Source organism: Myodes glareolus, chromosome 14 (genome assembly GCF_982192425.1).
Source record: "Myodes glareolus chromosome 14, mMyoGla1.1, whole genome shotgun sequence".
Taxonomy (NCBI): Eukaryota; Metazoa; Chordata; class Mammalia; order Rodentia; family Cricetidae; genus Myodes; species Myodes glareolus.
In genome coordinates this window covers 57,568,053-57,590,291 of record NC_142039.1, presented here as the reverse complement: position 1 = coordinate 57,590,291, position 22,239 = coordinate 57,568,053, and the positions used below count along the sequence as shown (strand labels likewise).

The 22,239-nt window shown below is 41.6% G+C and overlaps 1 protein-coding gene across 1 annotated transcript in view; it reads right to left on the bottom strand.

Annotated features, from left to right (window-relative positions):
* Window positions 1-1,368: 1,368 nt before the first annotated feature.
* Sycp2l (synaptonemal complex protein 2 like) overlaps window positions 1,369-22,239 on the bottom strand; it is a 58,473-nt gene continuing 37,602 nt past the window's right edge. Inside the window, exons 22-29 of the mRNA XM_085698889.2 lie at window positions 12,917-12,990; window positions 12,711-12,777; window positions 9,089-9,163; window positions 7,798-7,901; window positions 6,505-6,596; window positions 4,030-4,287; window positions 2,493-2,555; window positions 1,369-1,436 (exon numbers count right to left, since the gene is read on the bottom strand). Coding sequence (XP_085555015.2) covers window positions 4,113-4,287; window positions 6,505-6,596; window positions 7,798-7,901; window positions 9,089-9,163; window positions 12,711-12,777; window positions 12,917-12,990 — 587 coding nt within the window. The 3' untranslated portion in view covers window positions 1,369-1,436; window positions 2,493-2,555; window positions 4,030-4,112. The remainder of the gene's footprint in view (window positions 1,437-2,492; window positions 2,556-4,029; window positions 4,288-6,504; window positions 6,597-7,797; window positions 7,902-9,088; window positions 9,164-12,710; window positions 12,778-12,916; window positions 12,991-22,239) is intronic.

The window sequence follows — 22,239 nt, the reverse complement described above, 5'->3', positions numbered from 1 at the left end:
CCTTTGAGATACCAGCCCACTTGGGTGTGGTCTCTTTTGACTTAAAAAGCAGCAGTAGCCCTGCTCTCGCTCTCTTGCTTCCAAGCTCCAGCTTCCGATGCTAGACTCTGTTCCTGGTTGTGCCGAGGGCTGTTGTCTAGGAGAGTGATCTGTAAGTTTTTCCCCTTAAATAAATAACCCTTTTATTTATCATAATTCTGAACTGGTGTGGGGTTGGTTTTGTGACTTACACCTTCATCTGGTGCCCGATATTTGGTTTTAGAACCCCCTGGCTCAGCTGCCTGCCGCCAGATTGGACTGCGCTGAGCTTGGCATGAGCCCTCTCTCAGCCAGCTGCGGCCTGTAAGTGGAGCCAGCAAATCAATGTAGAATCTCACACAGTGGCTTTTCTTGCTATGGATCAGCTGCGATTCTAGACCATCTAGATCTGTCATGTATTGTGGATACTCATGGGAGACCTGCCCATTCCTAAACAGAAATGTCTGGAGGAGTGGGTTGGGGAGTGGAACAGAGGGAAGGTGAGGGTAACTAGGAGGAGAGGAGGGAGGGGAAACTGCAGCCAGGTTGTAAAATTAATTAAGTTTAAAAAATACATATGCTTTTATAAGCAAAACCTTATAGCAATGCACTAGAGACTAGAACTTTTCTCATTAAAAGTTACAAAGAAAAAAACCTCGACAATTCAATTAGGATCACACACATTTGTATTAGAAAAAAACTGCAAATTAGTATGCAATCAATAGCATAGCTCACCAAATTTTATTGAGAACATATCGCTCAATACACAGTCCCGACTGGTCCAGCCACAACCCATCTGACTTCATGAGTGGCCTTAGATGAGATGGGTTTTGTTTAAATTCTCTAAAATAGATTCAGGTGCCCCACTGTCCGTGCAGCCCTCTGCACACAAACTTCATGGGGGACTTTAGCAGTGGCCTCCGGAGGGGGGGGGAATATTTCTCCTCTACTGAGCATGCGTGGAGTAGAGAGCTAGAGAAGCAGAAGTGCCTGAAGGGCAAAGCTGTCCCCCTTACAATTTCATGTCAAACTGATCTCCTCGAGTTCCGTTTTCAGGTTACTTTTTCTTTAAAGGGGTTTACGAAATAATCTCTCGGCAGATGCTGCCGCTAAAGGTCTGGCTCCCACAAAACTCGAAGGCATTTCTCGAGTTAAAATAAAGTTTACTCTTCTTAAATTACATGAAAAGTAAACCACTTGAAACTGCTGAACATCTTGGAATTTTCTATTATTAGGCCACGTCTGAATAAAAGGCTTAGTTTCTGTGAACAAATGGATAAATGCAGTAGGAACTGTGAACCCACCCCATCCCCCCTCTCACGCCCTGGCTCAGCAGCTGGTTGAGCTGAGCATAGGCATGAAGGACAGCGCTCGGGCCAAGGCACCACAGACTCCAGCTCCCTCCTCAGGCTATTGTCCTGGTGGAAAAGGAAACGGAGAAACAGTGATTGGCCAAGGCACTAACATCACACCTCTTGGGCCCTTAGAACTCACAGTCAACAAGACTGTCATTCCTTTCCTTTTTGAGAGCTGTGTCCATGACTCTGGCATTCTGGGAGCTCCCAATTTTAAACACAGCCCTTCAGTTAGTTCTATGCTTAACTGTTAGCAAGAAAGCAGAGAGAATGGAAACAAGATGAGGAACCAATCCGCATACTTAGGCAAGATAAACTATAAATGAATATATTCCTAATGCTGTGACTTATCAGATTCAATGTACTTACCCAAACATAAGGTATTTTGTAGATGGAATTGTTGTGTGATATTTTATGTGTGAGTTTTGCCTCACATGTGACATGTCTGCACACCATATGCATGCAGTGCCCAAATAGTCCAGAAGACTGAGATTGGGGATGCTTGTGAATCTCCATGTGGGTGCTGGGAATTGACCTCTGGAAAGCAGCCAGAGCCCCTAACCATTGAGCCATCTCTCTAGTAACAAATTATTGTTTTAAATTTTTTTTGGTGTGTGTATGTGTGTGTGCACACATACAAGTGTGAGTACAAGCCTGCATGCCAGCGAGTGTGTGTGTGTGTCCACGTACATACGAATGTCAACATGAGTCTGTGTGCCAGCATGTGTGTGTCTGCATGTGTGTGCATGCGCATGTGTGTGTAACATGTGCAGAGGTTGGAGAACAATTTTCAGGAGTCTTTCCTTCCACCATGTGGGTTCCAGGGATTGAATTCAGGTTTTCAGGCTCAGTAGCAAATGTTTTTACCTATGGAGCCATCTCACTGGCTTGGAACTTTGATTTGTCAGGAATGTATCTGTGTACTAATCAGCCACTGCGTCTCTGTGTTGAGTGCAGTGTTTGACAGATTGGGGCAGGCACAACTCTGAAAACTGAATGACTGACCCAAGACCCTAACTGTAGGGCTGGAGGAAGCTCAGATCAGAAAGGAAGTAAAAAGCATCAGGTTTTTCAGGACTTAATTCACAAAAACTGAACAATGTCAATGTCTGTACTTACCCGAGGGGTGCAGTCATAAAGCCAGGCTTTGGCTATCCTTATAAAGGCTGAGCTGAGTTAAACCTGAAAAAAAATTGGTCCATCGCTTATTACATTCATATTAGGCATGTTAAAAACAAGAACATATATCTACATATGTATCACAGGCTTAGTCTGTAGATTGTTACATGACAATGCTGGAGAGGGTTTGTGTCAACCCAATTACTCTCTTTTATCAACATAAAAGATTCATTAATCTTTCCACTTCAGTCTATTTTAGGAATTCTCTCTGTCAGTACCACTAGCCCATACTTCTATGGCACTCACCACCCCTCAAGTCCTTAACTCCAAGGCTAGAGGTTGAGGGTGTCCTTGGCAAATCTCCAGAAAAAGAGATGATGCTATTATTGAGATGAACTCCTGACAGGGGGGCGCTCACTGGATACCTGTGTGATCTTGACTGAGTTCCCTAACCTCTTGTAGGACTACTCAACACTGAGCACTCAGCCCAGAGCAGTGAGCCCAGCCATCACTCGGTGTGGGCTAAGAGCAGTATTCTTATCTGCCATTTGCAAGCCAGGGGACAGCCTTTTTCTGCCTTAGAAAGAAAAGAGATTAAAACCGAAAGCTTAAGGCTGTACAAGTGGAAGAATGTCCCTAAGACATTCTAAATTCCCCCAGAGGTCTAAATCAAAGGGAGATAGATGGAAACAATAATTACTATCCAACAATGCTAACTGAAGAGTGGGTTGCTTAAATTGGGAGTTGGGGATAATTGAAATAAACGAGCCCTTCCTGTTTTAGAAGACTTCTCTGAGACTTAAGGCAGAGCTGCTCTCAAACTGTGGGTTGAGGAGCCCACTGGGAAGTCAAAACTCTGAGGTAACATTAACAAGTTATTTGTTTCTCCCATTATTGCAACTGTACCACCATGCTGTGGTATTCCCTAGCAGTTACAGGGCTAAGGCAGGTACAAAATGGGGAGAGACAGTGGTGTGGCCCCTACCAGCTGTCCACGCTCCTGCAAACAAGCCCTTACCCATGTTCCTGTACAAAGGCGTGGAAGCTAGTTCCTGAGAAGGAGGGGTCCAGCAGGCACAGAGGGTGGACAAGAGAAAGTGACAGGAGGAAATCTGAGCTAAGTGCGTTCTGTACGTACGTGAAAATGTCACATTGGGGCCACAAGATGGTCCAGTGGGTAAGGATGCTCGCTATTCAAGCCTGACAACCTGAGTTTGAGATAAATAATCCCACAAAATTGTCGCCTAACCCCTAAATGTGTGTGCTGACATGCAAGCTACATCCTTCATCATAATACACACATAATAAATAAAAATATTACATTTTTGAAATGCCATAATGAGCCAGGTGTGATGGTTTATGTTTTTAATTCCAGCACCCAGGAAACAGAGTTGGAGGATCTCTGTGATTTTCAGGCCAGCTTGGAATCCATAGTGAGTTCTAAGACCACCAGGGCTCTATATTGAAACCCTAACAAACAAATGTCTAACAAACAGCAACAAAAAGATATTTCTAGAAAGACTAGTTTTCAAGGTACCTCAGCTCTTGCTGATCACAGAATGACTGCAAGTCAGTTGACTGCTTCTCCCAGAACTCCTAAAATGGAATGAAGATTTTTGACTAAACACTTGGTGCTTCTTTTTTCCTAGAAAATGTTCTCTTTCTTCCCAGACACAGGACAAACAAGGAACTTGCCAGAGCATCCTTTTCGAGGTGCTTGAGACCCTGAAGATTCTCCTCCAAGTTGCTCAGCTCCTGAAGAACCAAACTGTGAAACCTCTCCAGCTTGTTCAGTCTGCCAAACGTGAAAACAACAGCCTTCAGTGGGACCAATTGGGTGTGACAGAATATTCCCACGAGAACACATTCACCACATAGTCTTGCCTTAAAAACATATTGGCACCTTTCTTCTCTTCCCACCTTTCCATGTTCAGTGATCCCTGATCTCAGAGACTCAGTGAACTCTCCCGAGCCCCTGGCAGCGCCCAGAGGGAGCCACGACGTCATCACAGTATAGGAGAGATGGTCCCAGGAAAGGAAACCGAATGCTGTCCCTCCTGCTACTGTCTGCTTGCTTTCCTGTCTGGCTTTGCGCTGCTGTGAGAGCCGTGGTCAGGTAGGTTCCAGCACCCACTTCCCAACAGTCACCATTCTGTGACTAACCACCATTTAAATGGCTCATCTGTTGGCATGCTGTCTCTTTTCCTTTAGGCCCAATGCTCCATATAAACAGATCTCCTGCAGCTTTCTGCTTATTTGGATGTAGAATATTAAAAATCCTTGTTCCAGGGGAACATTACTAGGAAGTGATGGAGGTAGGGTCTACTGGGAGGTATAATGTCATTATGAACATCCTAAAAGGTGTCTCTGAGGTGTGAGACTTTTATTTTTATTTCCTAACTGTCAGTTGAACAGTTTTCTCTCCTACCCATTCTTGCCATGATACCTTCCTTCCCCTAACACAGGACCCAAGAAACAGGGCCAGTTTATCACAGATTCCATCCTCCAAAACCATGAGTCAAAATATGTGCACACATGTACACATGGGGCCTAGTTTTATTGCAACAGGGTCTCACTGCACAATCTCAGCCTGATCTAAAACTCATTGCATATGCCAGACTGACCCAAAACCATGGCAATTCTCCTGCCTCAGCCTCCAAAGTGCTGAAATTGCAGGCATGGCTCACCATGCCTGGCTACCTCGGGTATCTGTTAGTAATCAGAAAGTTACCTCAGAGGCCTGCACAGTTGACCCTCACAGCTGGCCCTCACAGCTGGCCCTCACACACTAAGCATGGAGTGAGCACCTGGCATTAGTGTTCAGTGTTTGTTAGCTGAGTGGATATGTAGCTGAGAGTAGGGCCTTTAAAATACTACAGGAACTTCACAAATCCAGAGTCCTCCATGACTTTGCCTGGTCATTGCATGTGTATGAGAACTTGAAAAAAAATTGTAAATTCTCACTCAAATAATGCATTTTAATCCCAAGAATGTTTCTATTTCAGCTAAGCAAATCTCTCCTCCTCTTCCCTCATCTCAAGCATTCTCTCCAGCATGGAACAATCTCTAAATTCTTCTTCTCCACGCCACTCAAATCTTTGCTCCCAGATCTCACTCAAAAAGAGCTTCCATGGCTGTTTTTCTAAACAAATTCTAATTACACAGAAACCCTTCTTCACCTCCCTGAAATGCAGGCATGTTGGCACTCCCTACTGACTTAGTCATAAGGGTGTTATATGTATTATATCCTCTTATCACAGCATAACATAAAACTTACCCTTCTAATCATGTTTAAGAGGGCAATTCAAAGTGCTAGGCTTTCTTCATGGTACTCTGCCGGCCTCACCATTACACATTTACAAAGTTTTCTTGTCATGAGAAACATAAAAATCTGCCCTAATTAAACAATAGCAGTCTCAGCCTCTCTGGTGTCTTCTGTCTCTAGAATTTCTTAGTTCAGTAGGTACCTGTCATTTAAGCAGAACCATGCAGTATTCACCCTCTAGGACCTGGCATCTTTCTCTGAGGATAATTTTTTCAAGGTTTATTCATGTTTAGCATGTGCATTGGTGTGTGTCACATGTACAATAATAATCCAAGAAAAGGAGGCTATCCTTTGGAGAGAGGGATAACACAGAGGGAGGTTATTAGAGAGAGGCTCAGGAAAGGGAAGGGAGAGAGTGGTATGACCAACCATATCTTAACTAAAAACATGAGTTTTTTCCTTTGGTTGGGTGACAGTCAGTTGGAGGGACATACCACACTTCAGTCTGTTTTAGCATGGCTCCCCGGGCCTGCACTGTCTTCACAAGTAGACTACTATGTTTAAAGATGCCTGCTTTAGTACTGGTCGCTGGTAGATCATGAGGAGGCTGGAGGAGAATGCTGAGTTCAGCTCTCTTCTCACCTCCCCCTCACACTGTACCTCCTTAGCCCCTCCCCCACACACATAACGGTCCCAAGATAAATGCTGCTTCACTCCCATGACTCTGCTTTTCAATCCAGTATTTACCTGCGTGTGTATATCTGGTTCCAAAGTCTGACGAGGCAGCCTGGCACTTCCTTCGCCTTCTCTGAAGAAAGTGGAATTTCTCTCTGCTTGAGCTAAAGCCATAACACACAAAAGAACAGACTAATGGCATTTGGGTAAACATGGTACATAAGTTGAGTGTTTGCTGTATTAGCAAGGCACTGGCAGCACACAGTGATGCTCGAAAGAAACATTCCTACCAAGAGACTTCAATATGACATCATCCTGTGTACACTCCAGGCATTTCCATGGGTTTGGTATGATAAAGAACTCGAGAAACTAGAAAACCTTATAATCATACTATTGATACAATACTGTATTATATATGTGTATATATAAATATATATATACTCATACTATTGATACAATGCATTCATTCTTTATATGTACTATATTCATACTATTGATAAAAAACACTGTATCCGTACTACTGATACAAGACATATAATGTGCCCATTATACATTGGCAGGATTCTGGAATTCTAGAGGTCTCCTAAATTATTAGAGAGATATTGGCTGGGGATGATATTGTTCTCAAATGTGCTGATCTAGACATCATTGGGGACTTTCACATAGGATAAGGTCAGAGTAACCTGAAATTGCTGTGATACGCATCACACAGACAAGGCCGAGGTGGCTTTTACACCCAGGGCCTCAAAGATCTGCTGTTACTAAACAGACACCCTCCCACATCCCCCTCCCACTGTGTCTTAGAGTCTGCTCTCCCACACACGGTCCCCTCCTTAATTTGTCCCTGTGGCCAAATCACTGCCTTCTGGGAATGCCACCAGTGAAACCATGCCAAGAACATTTGGTCCCACTGGAGAGAATGGACAGGGAATAGTCTTATCAATACAAATTACAGTGCAGAATAGTGATAAAAATCAGTGACCACAGCCAAGATGAATGCCCCTGACTCCCACCCAGGAAACCTTCATACGTGAAGGAGATTGTACAGAAGAACAAAAGGAATGTGGCTTGTTAAATTCAGAGTGAACTGAGTTTCTTTCTATTGCCTTTTTGCCCAGCTTTATTGAGCAATACAAATGACAAATTGAAAACATGAAACTGGAGAGATCGCTCAGTCCGTTTATACCTGCTGACCGGTACCTGCCCATCCCCCCTCTCCCCAGTCTCCCCAGTTCCTGTTAGCCACCTTCCACTCTTCCACTACTTGGCCTTCTCATTCAAGTTTTGTACATATTACATATATTGCTGAGATCATACAGTGTTTTTCTGGTTCGCTTTCTACTTCCTGATTTAGTGAACAGATACCTCAAATTTTCTTTTCATATCTGTAGTGAAGTTTTCAAGGGCTGTTTTCAAAGCATAGCTGTTTGCATTGTCTGGTATATCTTCTTGGGATGGAGTAGAAATACCTGATAAACAAAATAAAATATTACAGATAACAAAAAATGTTCAGGTAGACATCCTTGGTCTATCTGCTGGGCCAGAGGATGGACCACTTTTTCAGAAGCACAAATCTAAACCATACACACTCCCAGCTAGCTATTTGGATCTGATTCTGGAACATGGCTGACCCTGACCAGGACCACACTAGCTAGCTCATACTGAATGAGTCAGACAAGCACTTTATGCTACCTCCCACCAAGTTCCACCCTCTTTCAAGTGTTCATTCCATCCTAACCTTCTCAGCACCTTAAATCAGCTCAGTTGATACTGTATCTGTGAACAAGGCTTGGATATTACAGGAAGTTGCAAGAAATACACAGCAGGGGGGACAGTGAAATGACTCAGTGGGGGGGGGGACACTTGTCACCATGCCTGATGCAGAGTTCAATCCTTGGGTCCCATATGGTGTAAGGAGAAAACTGGCACCCGAAAGTTGTCCTCTGACCCCCACACGTGCACTAGAGCATGTGTAGGTATGTCCATAAATAACAGAGGCTAGAGCAGGTTACGCCAACAGGGGCAGCCCAACAGAGTCTCTGGGTGCCAGACTTACCTACACATATAAGAGATCTCTGTTAAGGATTTGCATTCCCCAACTCATTCATTCCTTACAAAAATCATAGTAGGTGCTTCTAGGATTCACACGGAGCATGGACACCACATGACTTCTGCAAGTCCACGCCAGCGGCTCCAGAAATAGAATGCAGGTTATCTCAAATCATAACCCTATGCCTCTGAGCTTCCCAATCAATTCATTTTTTTTTTGGAGCCCTTCATTTCAATACAAAGTACTATTTATCCCGAAAGCTGGCCAAGATCACATACACATGCGAGGTCACTCTCTTTGATTATAAACTATGTATGCACACAAATGTAATAACTATCGACTAAACAGAAGTCTCTAATATTAGTCCCTGCAGATCGTAGAGAGGAGCTATGGTGCAGACCTCAAAATGCTAGAATGGGAGGTGCTTGCTGTTATCTACAATTTGTGGGACAATTTGTTCATCTCAGAAAGAACAAAATGCTTAGCACGCAGGCTGCAGTAGCCCTGGTGATCTTAGAATGTAGCTTTCGTAATTCACATTGGTACATTAAGAACAGACACATCAATCACCCCTCCCTTAGCTGCTGGCTGGGTGCAGGGAGTCACCTGTCACAGCGGGGGATCCTGGAGCATCTTCGAATCTTGATTGCTTCGGGGCAGCAACACTTCCATCTGGCATCTCTAAACATAAACAGCACTGCGATGAAACTCTTGGGTGCATGTTTCTCTTGTTTCAGATGCATCTTGTCCTCTTTTCTTCTAGGAATTCACGTATGCGCCCACTGTATCTGCACTGCTCTATGCTGATTTGGGGTTTTCTGCAACCCTCCTCCCAACCAACTCTTCTTGCATCGCCCAGTCTGCCCCCTCTTATACTTATATCCTCTACAGACACACTCACACATACATAAGAACATCCTACAGAGTTCAATTAGCACTGCGTTTATATTCATGCATTTAGGGCTGACTCCTTGGGATTAAGATCTTAATCCCTCAAAGAAAAAAATTATTTCTCTCTCCCTCAGCAGCCACTGGGGTCCAGTATCTCTTCACCTAGGGTGGGCCTTGTGAGGTTTTCCTGCATCTATGATGGTGTGTCAACTGGTATGGTCTTTGCAGGTCTTTGTGCGGGCAGCCATGTTACCGCAAGTTCATGGGTAGCAACCCTGTCCTGTGCAGAAGAAACTGTTACACAGCGTTAGTCCCAGGCCTCGAGCTCTCCCACACATTCCCACCTCCGCTTGTGGGATGTCCCTGAGTCTTAGGTGTAGGAGTTGTGTTGTGGCTTTCCCATTTGAGGGTGGGTACCCCTGCAGTCATTTATTTATTGCACTACCGCTGGTTGTGAACCTCTCTTTGCCAATTACTATCTAACACAATACAGCACAAATGAGCCTCATTTCCTCCTCGTTACTAATTGTTTATGAGGAGGACCAAGCACCGCCAACGCATCAAAGCACTGGTGTCTACTGTTGCCTGAAGGAGGACTTGGTCACAGACATCCCTCTGATGAGCTCAGACACATTTAGGAATTCTCTGCTTCACAAGGTACAGACAGACTCACTAAACATAGTGTTCTCAATAAAGCCAGAAGAGCGGACAGCAAAACTATTTCCAGACGCTGGTAGCTGTGGCTTCATTTGTGAATCCTCCATTCCATCCCTCGACCTCTGTGTTTTGTGTTAGTACCATAATGTTTCTGTTACTGTGTGGAATTATTTGAAGTTGGGTACAGTGAAATACCTTCAGTTTTTCTCCTCCTGTTTGGGATGCTTTGGTGATTTAGGTCTTTTGTGCATCCTTATAAACTTTAAGGTCACACACACACACACACACACACACACACTTCTATGGAGAGTATCACCCTAAAGTGTGATAGAGTCTGCACTGAATCTGTTGATCGCCTTTAGTACCTCTTCAACAATTGGTGCTGGGGGATAGGCACACATACAAGGGTAAAACTAGATCCTTAAACTCTCACTTTCTACAAAAGTCAACTTGAATTGTATGAAAGATGTCACTATAAGATCCGAAACTCTAAAACTATGGGATAAAAAAACAGGGAAAGCACTTTGAGATCTAGGTACAGGCAAGGACTTTCTAAAAAGGACTCTAGTTGCTTACAAAATCACTGGAAGAATTAAAAAATGAAATTGCACAAAATCTGAAAGCTTTTGCACAGCAAAGGGGACAATTAAAGAATGAAGAGACCTTAGAATGAGAGGATGTCTTTCCCAGCTATGTATCCAACAAGGGGCAAGTGTTTAGAAAGAAAATAAAGAACCCCAAACACATACAAATAATACAGTCGATAAATTAACAGAGACATTGGGCAGATGGTTTTCAAAAAATTAAGCATAAATGGTCAGTAAACATATTTTAAAATCACATGCTAGTTCTAGTCACCAGAGAAATGCAAATAAAAAACACTGAAATTCTATCTTACGTCAGTCATTAAGTGAACAACAGATACTATAAGGATGGGGTGGTGTTATTGATCAGTGTTGTTGGGAATATATTTAGTGCAACCACTGTGGGCACCAGTATGAAGGTCCTCAAAACACTTAGAACAGAACTACCATACAGCACAGCTACACCATTCCTGGGCCTATATCCAATGGACTCTAAGTCTGCATACTACTGAGACACCAGGTCATCCATTTGAGGTGTCATTCAAAACAGCCAAGTTATAGTATGAGCCTATGTGTTCATCAGCAGGTGAACTAACTAAAGGAAACATGGTAGACCCCATACAACTCTCAGTCCATCTAAAATTGTGCAGGTCTGAGTGACTTTGCCAGACCACCTCTCCTCTCTGCTCCAGCCCATTGGGAATCGCACAGCAGGGAAAGTTTGCCAGGCAAGTTCCCCAGACTTCCACATAGGACCATCTGGAGTTGTACAGGAAGGAAGCAGCAGGGTGAGTCCATCGGATACCTACTCCCAGGCTGAGCATTAGTAGCCCCCAATGTCATAACAGGCAGGCATGTCCCCCCTACTCACCAGGCAGAGCCACCACACACATAGTCTACCAGTAAGTCAGCCCAAGGTCTGGTGCATTATATCACAGCCTTTCTATGCTCAGATCAAGCTTGGAGCCAAATTCTCTTGCTTTTTTGTTACCAGTGAACTAGAATCAACCCAATCTCCCTGTCAAAACTCAAGGCAAAACACCCGAAGGATTGACTTAAAAACTCTTCAGACCAGATCTGAAGGCAACCAGTCTTGGACAATAGCCAAAACTTGCACTCAATAGAGGCTGGTCAGATGTACAACCAGTCGAATAAATCCACATGCCCAGGTCACATCACAAAACACAAACTATGAGAGGTGAGGACATGTGGAATCCCCCTCTATATGCTGTGAATATGTTTTATTAACATTGGTTAATAAAGAAGCTGCTTTGGCCTATGGCCAGGCAGAATATAGGTAGGTGGAAAAACTAAACTGAATGCAGGGAGAAAGAAAGTTGAGTCAGAGAGACACCATGTAGCTGCCGAAGGAGAAAGATGTCAGAACCTTACCTGTAAGCCACAACCTTGTGGTGATATGCAGATTAATGGAAATGGGTTAATTTAAGATGTAAGAGCTATTTAGAAATACTCCTGAGCCACCAGTCAAACAGGGTTGTAATTAATATAGTTTCTGTGTGATTGTTCGGGTCTGGCTGACCAGAAAATGAAAGCACAGTCTTCATTCACACTCCCCAGACCCAAGAACTATAGACATCTTTGCTAAGGAGAATTACCGAGATGAACCCAATGACATGAAACTTAAACAAACAAACAAACAAACAACAATATGATCAAAGAATTCAAGGAGTTTAAAGAGGATAAGAACGTGCAAATGAACTTAAATGGGAGAGGAGAAAACTCCTGCTTGAAACCCAAGAAAATACAAGCATGCTGAATGAAATGATAAAGACAAGTAAGAAATCAAAAAGTGGCTACAATAAAAAGATAGAAATACTGAAGAGAATCCAAGATGACATGAAGCTGGAATTGAAAAGCCCAATTACCCAATCAGAAATTATCAAGCAGAAGAGAAAATGTTGGGACCTGAAGGTAAAGTAGAAAAATTAGATCATGAAATCAAAGAATAACATCCCCTTGTAAAACACATATGAAAGGAACACATGCAAGACGATTTTTATCTGGTGCAATCTGAAAAATGGCCCAGACTAATTTCACGTTTTTTTCTGTTAAAAAAAAATGAATTACTCAACTACCTCTGTGTTCTGAATTTTCCAGCTTGTGTTTGAAGCTGTTTTCCATGAACAATTCTTGGCTCACAATCTAAAACACAAAATACAGACATCTGTAATTGGAACACATACATAATTGTAAAATAAGAAAGTGGTACTGTAGTGTCATGTCAACACAATAAACAATTCCTTTAGGGTTAATTCTAGAAAACCAAAAGAATAAACTGTACCTGAGGTACATTTTCTTCAACTTCTGGGTGCTCTAAGGAAGAGAAACTGCCCGATGGATGAGGACTTCCAAGTTCTAAATATTAGAGAAAACAATTCCAAGTTCAGTAAATAGAATAAGAAATGAAGACATGTAGCATTCTGTGACTACAGTATCAGATCTCATCATTGAAAGATGAGGAACAGTCCTAAACACAAAAGCTTTGTGTCTCTCGGGGCATGGATACTCATGGGGCTTGCATGCCCCTACATAAATAAAATGAATAGTCGGTTTGACCAGCTGCCTCAGTGACTGCCCATCTGCCCCTAAGAACATGGACAATCATTCTGTCCAACCTTGCTTCTCTCTCTTTTTAATTGCCTCTTTTATTTGGTTACTATTTCCTGTGTGTGGTGACTTGATATGCCCAGACATCATTTACTGATTACTACATCATTAATTACCACAAATTAACTTAACACATCATTTGTCACCTACAGAAATTGTTCATCTGAAGATGTAATAAGATTTGCATGCTTTGACATCTCCAATTCTCCACCCACATGGTAAACATCATTTTATTTTCTGCTTCTTAGGGTTTTGAAATTTTTAGATTCCACACATGGGTAAGGGTAGACATCCAGTTTTCCTCATAACACTCATTAAACACTTTTTCTTTCCCTTTTCTTTCCCTATCATTTAGCTTAGCATTCTTGGCAAAGATTAGCTGACCATATGTATGGTGTTTGTATTTGATCCAACTGGCCTGTATCTTTTTGCATCAACTTTACTTTCCATATTCTCTTCCTTCCCAAGATTGCTGTGGCAGTTTGAGATTTTCCAGGGTCTCATACAATCTTTAGGCTTTTTCTATTTCGGTGAAGAATGTATTTAGAATGTTGACAAAGACTTCACATAGACTGCAAATTATGTTGCATGGTGTACTATTCTCTCCATTTGCCTCATTCCATGTAGTGAAACATTATTTAGATTCATCTTTTACACAAAGGCAAGACTTCCTTTTCTATAGAACATGGGATAGAATCATATGCACACCACATTTTTGTCAACCACCCATTCACTAGAAGACATTGAAGTTGTTACTATCTTACTATGGGTTTGGGTTAATGACACTGAGCACATTTTTATAGATTTGGTGGGCATTTGGGTGCTTCATCCATTTTTAATTTTTTTCACATCAGAACTGTGAGTTCCTTATAGGTTTTGAATATCAACAATTGACCAGTTATATACAAACGCCTTCTCTGTAAGTGGTCAGACATTCCCTCGGCCATACAATCACTTTCCTGTCGATGTGGTCTTGACTTCTGCTGCCTGCTTCTGTGTCATGTCTAAATAAGTCATTGCCAAGGCCAAGGTCAAGAAGCAGTTTCCCTATGCTTTACTTCAAGAACATTACAGTTCCCTTGTTTTATGTGGGTCCCATAGGCCATTTCACGCACAGATGTCTTAATCTTTGAATGCATTGCCCCAATACCCACTTGCCTATTAGTCTCCTCTGCTCTACAGACAACTTTCCTTCTACTTTCATGTCATATGTTTCTATGACTTGATGTAACTATAAAGTCTAGGACCCACAGATATGGACATTTAGGGACTGAAGAGATGATTTGGGGATTAAGAGCACTGGCTTCTCTTCCAGAGGTGCCCACTTTGATTCCCAGCACCATATGGCAGTGCTCTGGCCTCCATGGGGATCAGGTACACATATGGCACACATACATACAAGGAGTTAAGACAGTCAGACACATAAAACAAAAATACCTTTTAACTTGGCACAGAGTCATCATTTAATCTGATTAGCTCCCATTGCAGCCATTATCCTGAAAGCGACATGGTGCATGATCAAAGCCCTTTGCATATATACATCTTTCTCTTTAAAAAGACTTCACGCATATGGATGTTCCATCTGCATGTATGCCTGCACACCAGAAGAGGGCATTAGATCCCATGGAACTACAATTGTAGATGGTTGTGAGATCCAATGTGGTCACTAAGAATTGAACCCAGGATCTCTGGAAAAGCATCCAGTGAGCCATCTCTGTCGCCCTTACCATATTTTCTTTATCCTTTCCTCTGTTGATAGACAACCTAATTTAGTTCCATAACGTGGTTACTGTGAGTCATGCTGTGATAATTTATAATGCTACATTTAATCCATTTTGAGGGTTTTTTTAAGTCTTACTCTACTCTCTTGCATGTAGATATCCAGTTTTCCTCATAACACTCATTAAACACTTTTTCTTTCCCTTTTCTTTCCCTATCATTTAGCTTAGCATTCTTGGCAAAGATTAGCTGACCATATGTATGGTGTTTGTATTTGATCCAACTGGCCTGTATCTTTTTGTATCAACTTTACTTTCCATACTCTCTTACTTCCCAAGATTGCTGTGGCAGTTTGAGATTTTCCAGGGTCTCATACAATCTTTAGGCTTTTTCTATTTCGGTGAAGAATGTATTTAGAATGTTGACAAAGACTTCACATAGACTGCAAATTATGTTGCATGGTGTACTATTCTTAAAGCATCAATTCTTCCAGTCCAGGAGATGAGAAAGCTTTCCATGTATTCAGACCTTCTGCAAATACTTTTGTTAGTGTCTCTTTTTCTTCTTCAGCATACAGAACTTTCACCTTCTCGCCTATTATCTTTTTCATGATAAACGGGATCATTTTTTTGAATCTCATTTCAGGTAACTCTCTTCTAGCATAGAGGAGGTGACAGATTTTAAAATTCACACAAATTATGTATATTAATGGAGTGTGATGGTTCTAGACATCAAAATAGCATGCATTGATTAAAGCCAATCATCTTTTGTCAACCTTCCCCAACTCCACATACCCTCAACTTCTAGTAGTCCAGCGTCTACTGCCGAGAGGAATTTAACTTCTACAAATGAGAAAGAACACACGGTACTGGTCCATGTTCGGCTTATTTCATACAAATCCTCCAGGTTCCATCCATTTTGATGCAAAAGGCAAAATGCCATTCCTCTCTACGGCTGAATACAACATGTCATACAAAAGCTATACTTTTTCCTACCTGTGTATCTTTCTGTGCAGGAGCACCTGGGATGATTCCGTATTTTAGCTCATTTTTAAGCTAATACTTAAGCCTCACCCTGAAGGTTTCCCTCTCTGGTGCACTGATTTCATTCCCTTTCATCGCATTCAGAGAAGTAGGCCAGTTGCACCATATGTTAAGTCTATTCTGTTTTGTAAGGAACCAGGGAAACTCTGTAAGAGTCTCTGTAAGAGCTGCACTAGTTTGGCATATAAGAGTTCCCATTGTCCACATCGTTGCCAACAGTATTTTAAAATAGGTTGTCATAACTGGGTAAGCTGATTTCTTGTTACAGTTAGATTTGTTTTGTTTTTGTGCTAAAGACCAAGCCCGCACACATCATTCAATGCTCGTTCACTGATCTACAGTCCCTGCCACTTAGTCTAGGCTCAATACTTCTTTCCTTAGTGGCTAATTCCATCGCATACCCTTCTCCCCCTGAATCATTCTCGCATTTTGCATCCCTAAAATGAAAGCAACTTTACTTTTTAATAGTGTCTTTTAAAGTTCTTCCCTCATTACATCATTTCTGCAGTTTCCCCACCTTCCTCTCCTCCCAGGCACTCTCTTCAATTCCCCACCACCCATTTCCCCTTAGAAAAGGGCAGCCCTCCCAGGGACACCAACCAAACATGACATATCAAGTTGCAATAAGACTAGGTACCTTCCTTACATTAAGGCTGATTGAGGTAACCAAGCAGAAGGAAAAGGGTCCTAAAACAGTCAAAAGAGTCAGATACCGCCTCTGCTCTCTGTTAGGAGTTCCACAAGAACTCCAAGGTATGGCCAGGTGGTGGTGGCAGCATACGCCTCTAATCCCAGCATTCATGAGGCAGAGGCAGGTGAATTTTGTGTGTTTGAGGTCAGCCTGGTCTACAGAGTGAGTTTCAGGACAGACTCAAAAGCTACACAGAGGAACCAGCACAGACCTCTACAGGCCCCCTCATTCAGTCTCTGTGAACCCCCATGAGCCCAGGCTAGTTGATTCTGTGGGTTTTCTTGTGGTGTCCTTGACCCCTGACTCCCACAGTCCTCCTTCTCCCTCTTCTGCAGTTGTCTCCAAGTTCTGTCTAATGTTTGGCTGTGAATCTAACTTTGTAATGGTGAAAAAAATCTTTTTGATATATGGAATTAATTTGATGCCATATTGTTAAGAATTCATATATAATCGCCAGGGATTCTGCATTATAGTTTGCTGTGCCCTGATCACATTTGGGTAACAGGTCAAGATGGCGACTCACTGAGTTACAGTGCTTGCTATGCAAGCCTGGAGACCTAAATCTAGATTCCTAGACACTACATAAAAGGCAGATGGAATAGCAGAAACATCTGTGACCTCATCGTGGCCATGGGAAAGAGAGGTGGCACACACAGGCAGAGGACTCTCCGAAACTCACGGGCCAGCTAGCCCAATGTATGCAGCGGTCAAGAAATCCTGTGTCAAAAGAATGAGAAAGCAAGGACTAGCACCACATAGTGTATGTGCATGCGTGCACGTGCACCGATTGTTTTTAAGAAATTAGAAATATTTCCTATGTTTATCTTTATGGAATAATTTGAGGATTTTCAGTATTCTCTAAGAGTTGGTAGAAATTCAGCAGTACAGTTATCCGGTTCCAGTGCTTTTATTTGAGGGGAAACTGTTTACTGGTGCTCCAATCCCATTGCTTCTTAGGTTAGTTTTTGTGCTCACAGATCAGCTTTGGTAGAATGTGCGTCCAGAGATCTGTCCATTTCTTTTAAGCCTCTAATTTGTTGATATAGTTTTTTTGGAAGTATCTGTAATAATCTGTGTACTACTGTGGTATTGGTTACAATACCCCATCATCACCAACTATATGTGAGTCACCTGCTGCTAATAATGTAGTTGTTTTATCTTTTTAAAGTATAACTTTTTACTTTTTGTTCCTATTTTGGTTAATTCTGCTCTAATTTTTGTTATTTTTTCACATCTGTCCATTACGGGTTTGGTTTTTTTACACTCTTGATTGAAATGCATTTAGGCTATCTTAAACATTTTTGGGGGGGATCTAGACACTAATTGCCATAGGCTTCTGTTGAGGATTGTGGACCCCCGACCCTGAATTTCCTGTAAACAACTTGTTATGCTTGCAGCTGCTCTGAGCAAAGCAACTTGTTTTCCTGTGTTTGCAGCTGCTCTGAGCACGAGACCCTCAGGAGTTCCTGATGGCAGGGGAGTGGTTTCTGGTGGGTTTGGCTGGGGCGTGGCTATCAGTTAAGGATCCCTATATAAGCTGCCCTAGAACAAAATAAAAGGGGCATTCTTGTTTCAAGGATGACCTGTGTCCCTATGTCTCTGTCTCTGTGTGTTTGTGTGTTTAAATCTCCAGTCCCCTTTCCTTGCTTGAGGACTGTACAGTACCATAGCACATAGAGCAGACATTGTGCTTTACTGGCGTCCCTCTTTCTAAAATGTGGTGTGTGTGTGTGTGTGTCGGTGGCATGTATATAGTGTATGCATCTCTGATTCCCACAGAAGCCAGAAGAGGGCACTAGATGCCCTGAAGTGGAAATTAAGGATGGCTGTGAGCTGCCATGTGGATGCTGGGAATGAACCTTGGTCCCCAGCAAGAACAGCCAGTATGCTCTTGACTACTGAGTCATCTCTCCAGCCCACATATTTCCCTCCTGATGCTAGCTTGGCTGCATTTCACAAGCTTTGCTATGGTTGTGTTTCTACTTTCATTTGTTTCAATGTCGTTAAATCTTTTCTCCTAACTTTAATGGCTTAGTGTGCCTTCAAAGAGGCTGTTAAGAATATGACAGTAACCACTGCCCATGAGCCATCCCCTCCTGAAAAACCTGTATAGGGGAGTCCAAAACTCCTGACATGTCTAAGAACAAATTCAGAGTTTTAGTTTTTAAAAGAATAATGATCATGTAAGATTCAGATGAAGAAAATCTATCCCAACCAAGACCTTGGCAAGACAGTCTCCAAAGTGAATCTAACAGTGAGTTGGAAATCAAAATCCAAAAAGAGAAGAAAATTAATAAACAAACTGAAACTTTGAAAACCAGAAATGCTTAAAGTGAATGAGATGGTCTGTTATATAAAAACTACAAGAGATACTTCATTAACAGTCAGTGGTACAGGTTGAGGTGATCCATGGAGACAGGTGGCACCTGGAGACAGGCTATGGCATGAACAGCATGCAGGGCTCTTCTTCTGGCAGCAGCCCATCTAGGGTCTGTATCCCTAGCCCTGAGCCAGGTCTGAGGGCAGAGAATACACTTTTGGGTGCTGAGAGCTAAGCCTTGAGACTGCGGGAAATGCAATATGGCAGAGGATCTGCGTGGGCGCTGGGGGACTCCGAGGCCAGGGAGCAAGGACAGCTGAGATGGAGCGGAAGGCAAAATCATCATGCACCTGGCCTCTTCAAAAGGTAGGCGGTGGAGCTAATGACTGAGAGAGGCCAGCAGCAGCAGAACAGGGCAGCCACCTCTCCCTTGTTCTCTCTCTGTATCTTGAGGGTCTTTGCCTTAGGCAGAAGGGAGGGACCTACACGCAGGTGACAGAGAATTGACCACTTGCAATTAAAAAAAAAAAACTGTACAAATGTAAAACAAAAAAATCTGAGATCATGGTCAAAAAAAGTTAACAAAAAACTTTTTAAAGAAAGCATTGACAGCCAAGGACACTCTCTGTGCCCACTGCTGCTGCCCCCTCTTTTCTTTTCTGAACCAAATTCTTCAGTGTGATAACACTCAAGGTCTCTTCTACTGGCCAGCAGTTTCCCGTCTGAACTCTTTCTTGTCCTGATACTGCTTATAAGAAGTTTTCAATTATACCAACCTGTAACTTTAAAAAATGTTAATTTTAAAATAAATGTCAAAAGATATATTATGTTTAAAAATGCTTTTGTTTCCATGTGGGGGGGGGGAACTATATGGGTTACAAATACTGATCACCTTTTATTAAGATGCATATTTCTGCTTTTGTTTTATGCAATGTTCTGCTAAATAAAATCACAAAAACAGACTTTAATAAAAATTTACACATTGTCTAAAAAGGTTTTTAATAGAGGTTTTTAAAAGACCAAAGGATGTTTGCTATAATTTCTTGTACCTAACTGTTTAATGGTTAATTATGGTTTTAAAAAGCTTTATTTGTCTTGTTAAAGGGTCATGGTTATTTCTTAAAAAAATATGTGTTTATTTTGCTAAAAAATTAGTCTTTGATAATTATAAGTTTCGTACTTGTAATTTTTCTCTGAGCTCTGGTCATTAGATTTGGGTTCACAAAAATTTAAATGTCTTTTTGATATAGATAAGTTAAAACTGTTTTATGCTGTTCTTTATTGATATAAAAAAAAGTCAGTTACCACAGAAAATATCTGGGATTAGACTCCCAAAAGGGGGGGGGGGAACAGCTACAAAGAAAACCACCAATGCCAGGTAATAGTCACCAAAAATGTCAACTATAATAAAGTAGGTTATAAAACATATATGTTTATAAAATGTTTCATATTATTAATATTTAGATTTTAGCCTCATTGTCTTTGCTAAAATCATTAAAGGCTCAATCTAACAAAAATATGATATATAGTTCTAGACTGTTAAAAATACAAATTAATAATCAGTCATCCTCAAATATTGATATAAATACATGGATAAGTTTTATTTAGTCCCCTATATATGTTTTAAAGCTTAAAACAAATAATTTTTAATAATAAAGTCTGTCTAATCAGAGACACCTGGACAACCCTAAATACTTCAAAGATCTATAAAAAATGGCCTTTAAAATAATGTTTAAAAAGCTTATATCAGACAGAGATCCTAACAGTGACCCAAGGTCTCCAAAGAAGACTATGGGACACCACAATGTCTCCACCTGGATAACGACGACGCTGACCACTGGGCAAAATGCCCCAATGCTATGACCTGCTGCCAGGACCCAACTCAGATTGTGGACAAACAGCAGGACCTTGGAGAATTGATTGCACCACTTTTGCCTAGACAAAATAAGGTCAGTCTTTTCCATGTCCCTCTTCCACAGAAACCAATCACTCTATGGGCTTGGTAAAGCCTGCTGTTCTGATACTGCTGCCTCCAATGCTATGGAGACCTGGGTATGACTGTATATGGGCTGGGCTCTGTCATTTTTCTGTTTTGTCTGTACTTAAGTACAATTTATTTATCCTTCTAAGATCTCTGATTGTATTTAATGGCTAGACCAGCTATAATATCAATTTAAGAGCAAAAAAGATATCCAGATCCTTATACAAAGCTACAGCCAGCTTGTAGCTCATTATATATAAAGGTCTAAAGATATAAATATTCATAAACATTAAGGATTTAAAAAATAATTTTAAATAGTACTAATAAACAATAAAACAATGACTACATACTGTTTGGGTTACAAGTTCAGGATTTTCTATGTTTTTGCTGGGACTCAAAGGTATAAGTCCATTTTTACTGTTTTATAAATATCTGCTATTTGCTCTTTCTATAATATGGATTTTAAATTGCTATTTCTATAATATGGATTTTAATATGGGCCTAAAAGTTTCAAATATATTAACTTCTGTTCCTAGCTTAAATTTGTCTCAACAGGTTTCCCCTTGGTTGGTGGACACAAACAAACATTAATTGCTGACTGCAACCTGTTCCAAATGACCATGGACCATGGACTTGCTAAAAGTCTGATATGAACCAATGTAGCTGATATAAATGCTTCCTGGCTCTTCAACAAAGTCCACAAATCAAATGTTCCTAAGATTTTCTCTTTTTGACTAGCATTTCACCTTTGTTAACCCTTGACAACGATGCCCCAAAGTCAGCTGGAAGCAGTTAAAAGAATACATCGTCCAATAACCCCTGTTTAAAATGCTAAGTCAAAAGAAACATAAAAAGACTCTAAGTTTAAGAGACAATTTGGCCAAAGTTAGCAAAACCAGCTCATGATTGAGCTTATTCTTAGGACCAAGAGGAGTGGGGAATGTGGGACCCTCACCCCTTATTCTCAAAGGGGCAAGACGAAATTTTCTAGCAGAATGTTTTCCCAGGAAGATAGTGGCCTTCCCCTCTCCCACCCGGGATATTCTGAGCACAAGGTCACTTAGCTCAGCCCAACCAGCCACCTGGTACAGGCTGATAAAGATGGCCCAACTCAAGAGCAGTGGCCTTGCTAAAAACAAGAAAAAAAGTTTACTTAACAAAATGTGAGGGAGCAAAAGTCCTTGTACCCATGCCAAAGCATCTTCAAAGATTCTCTTTGTAGTTATGCCTTAAAAGCTTACCT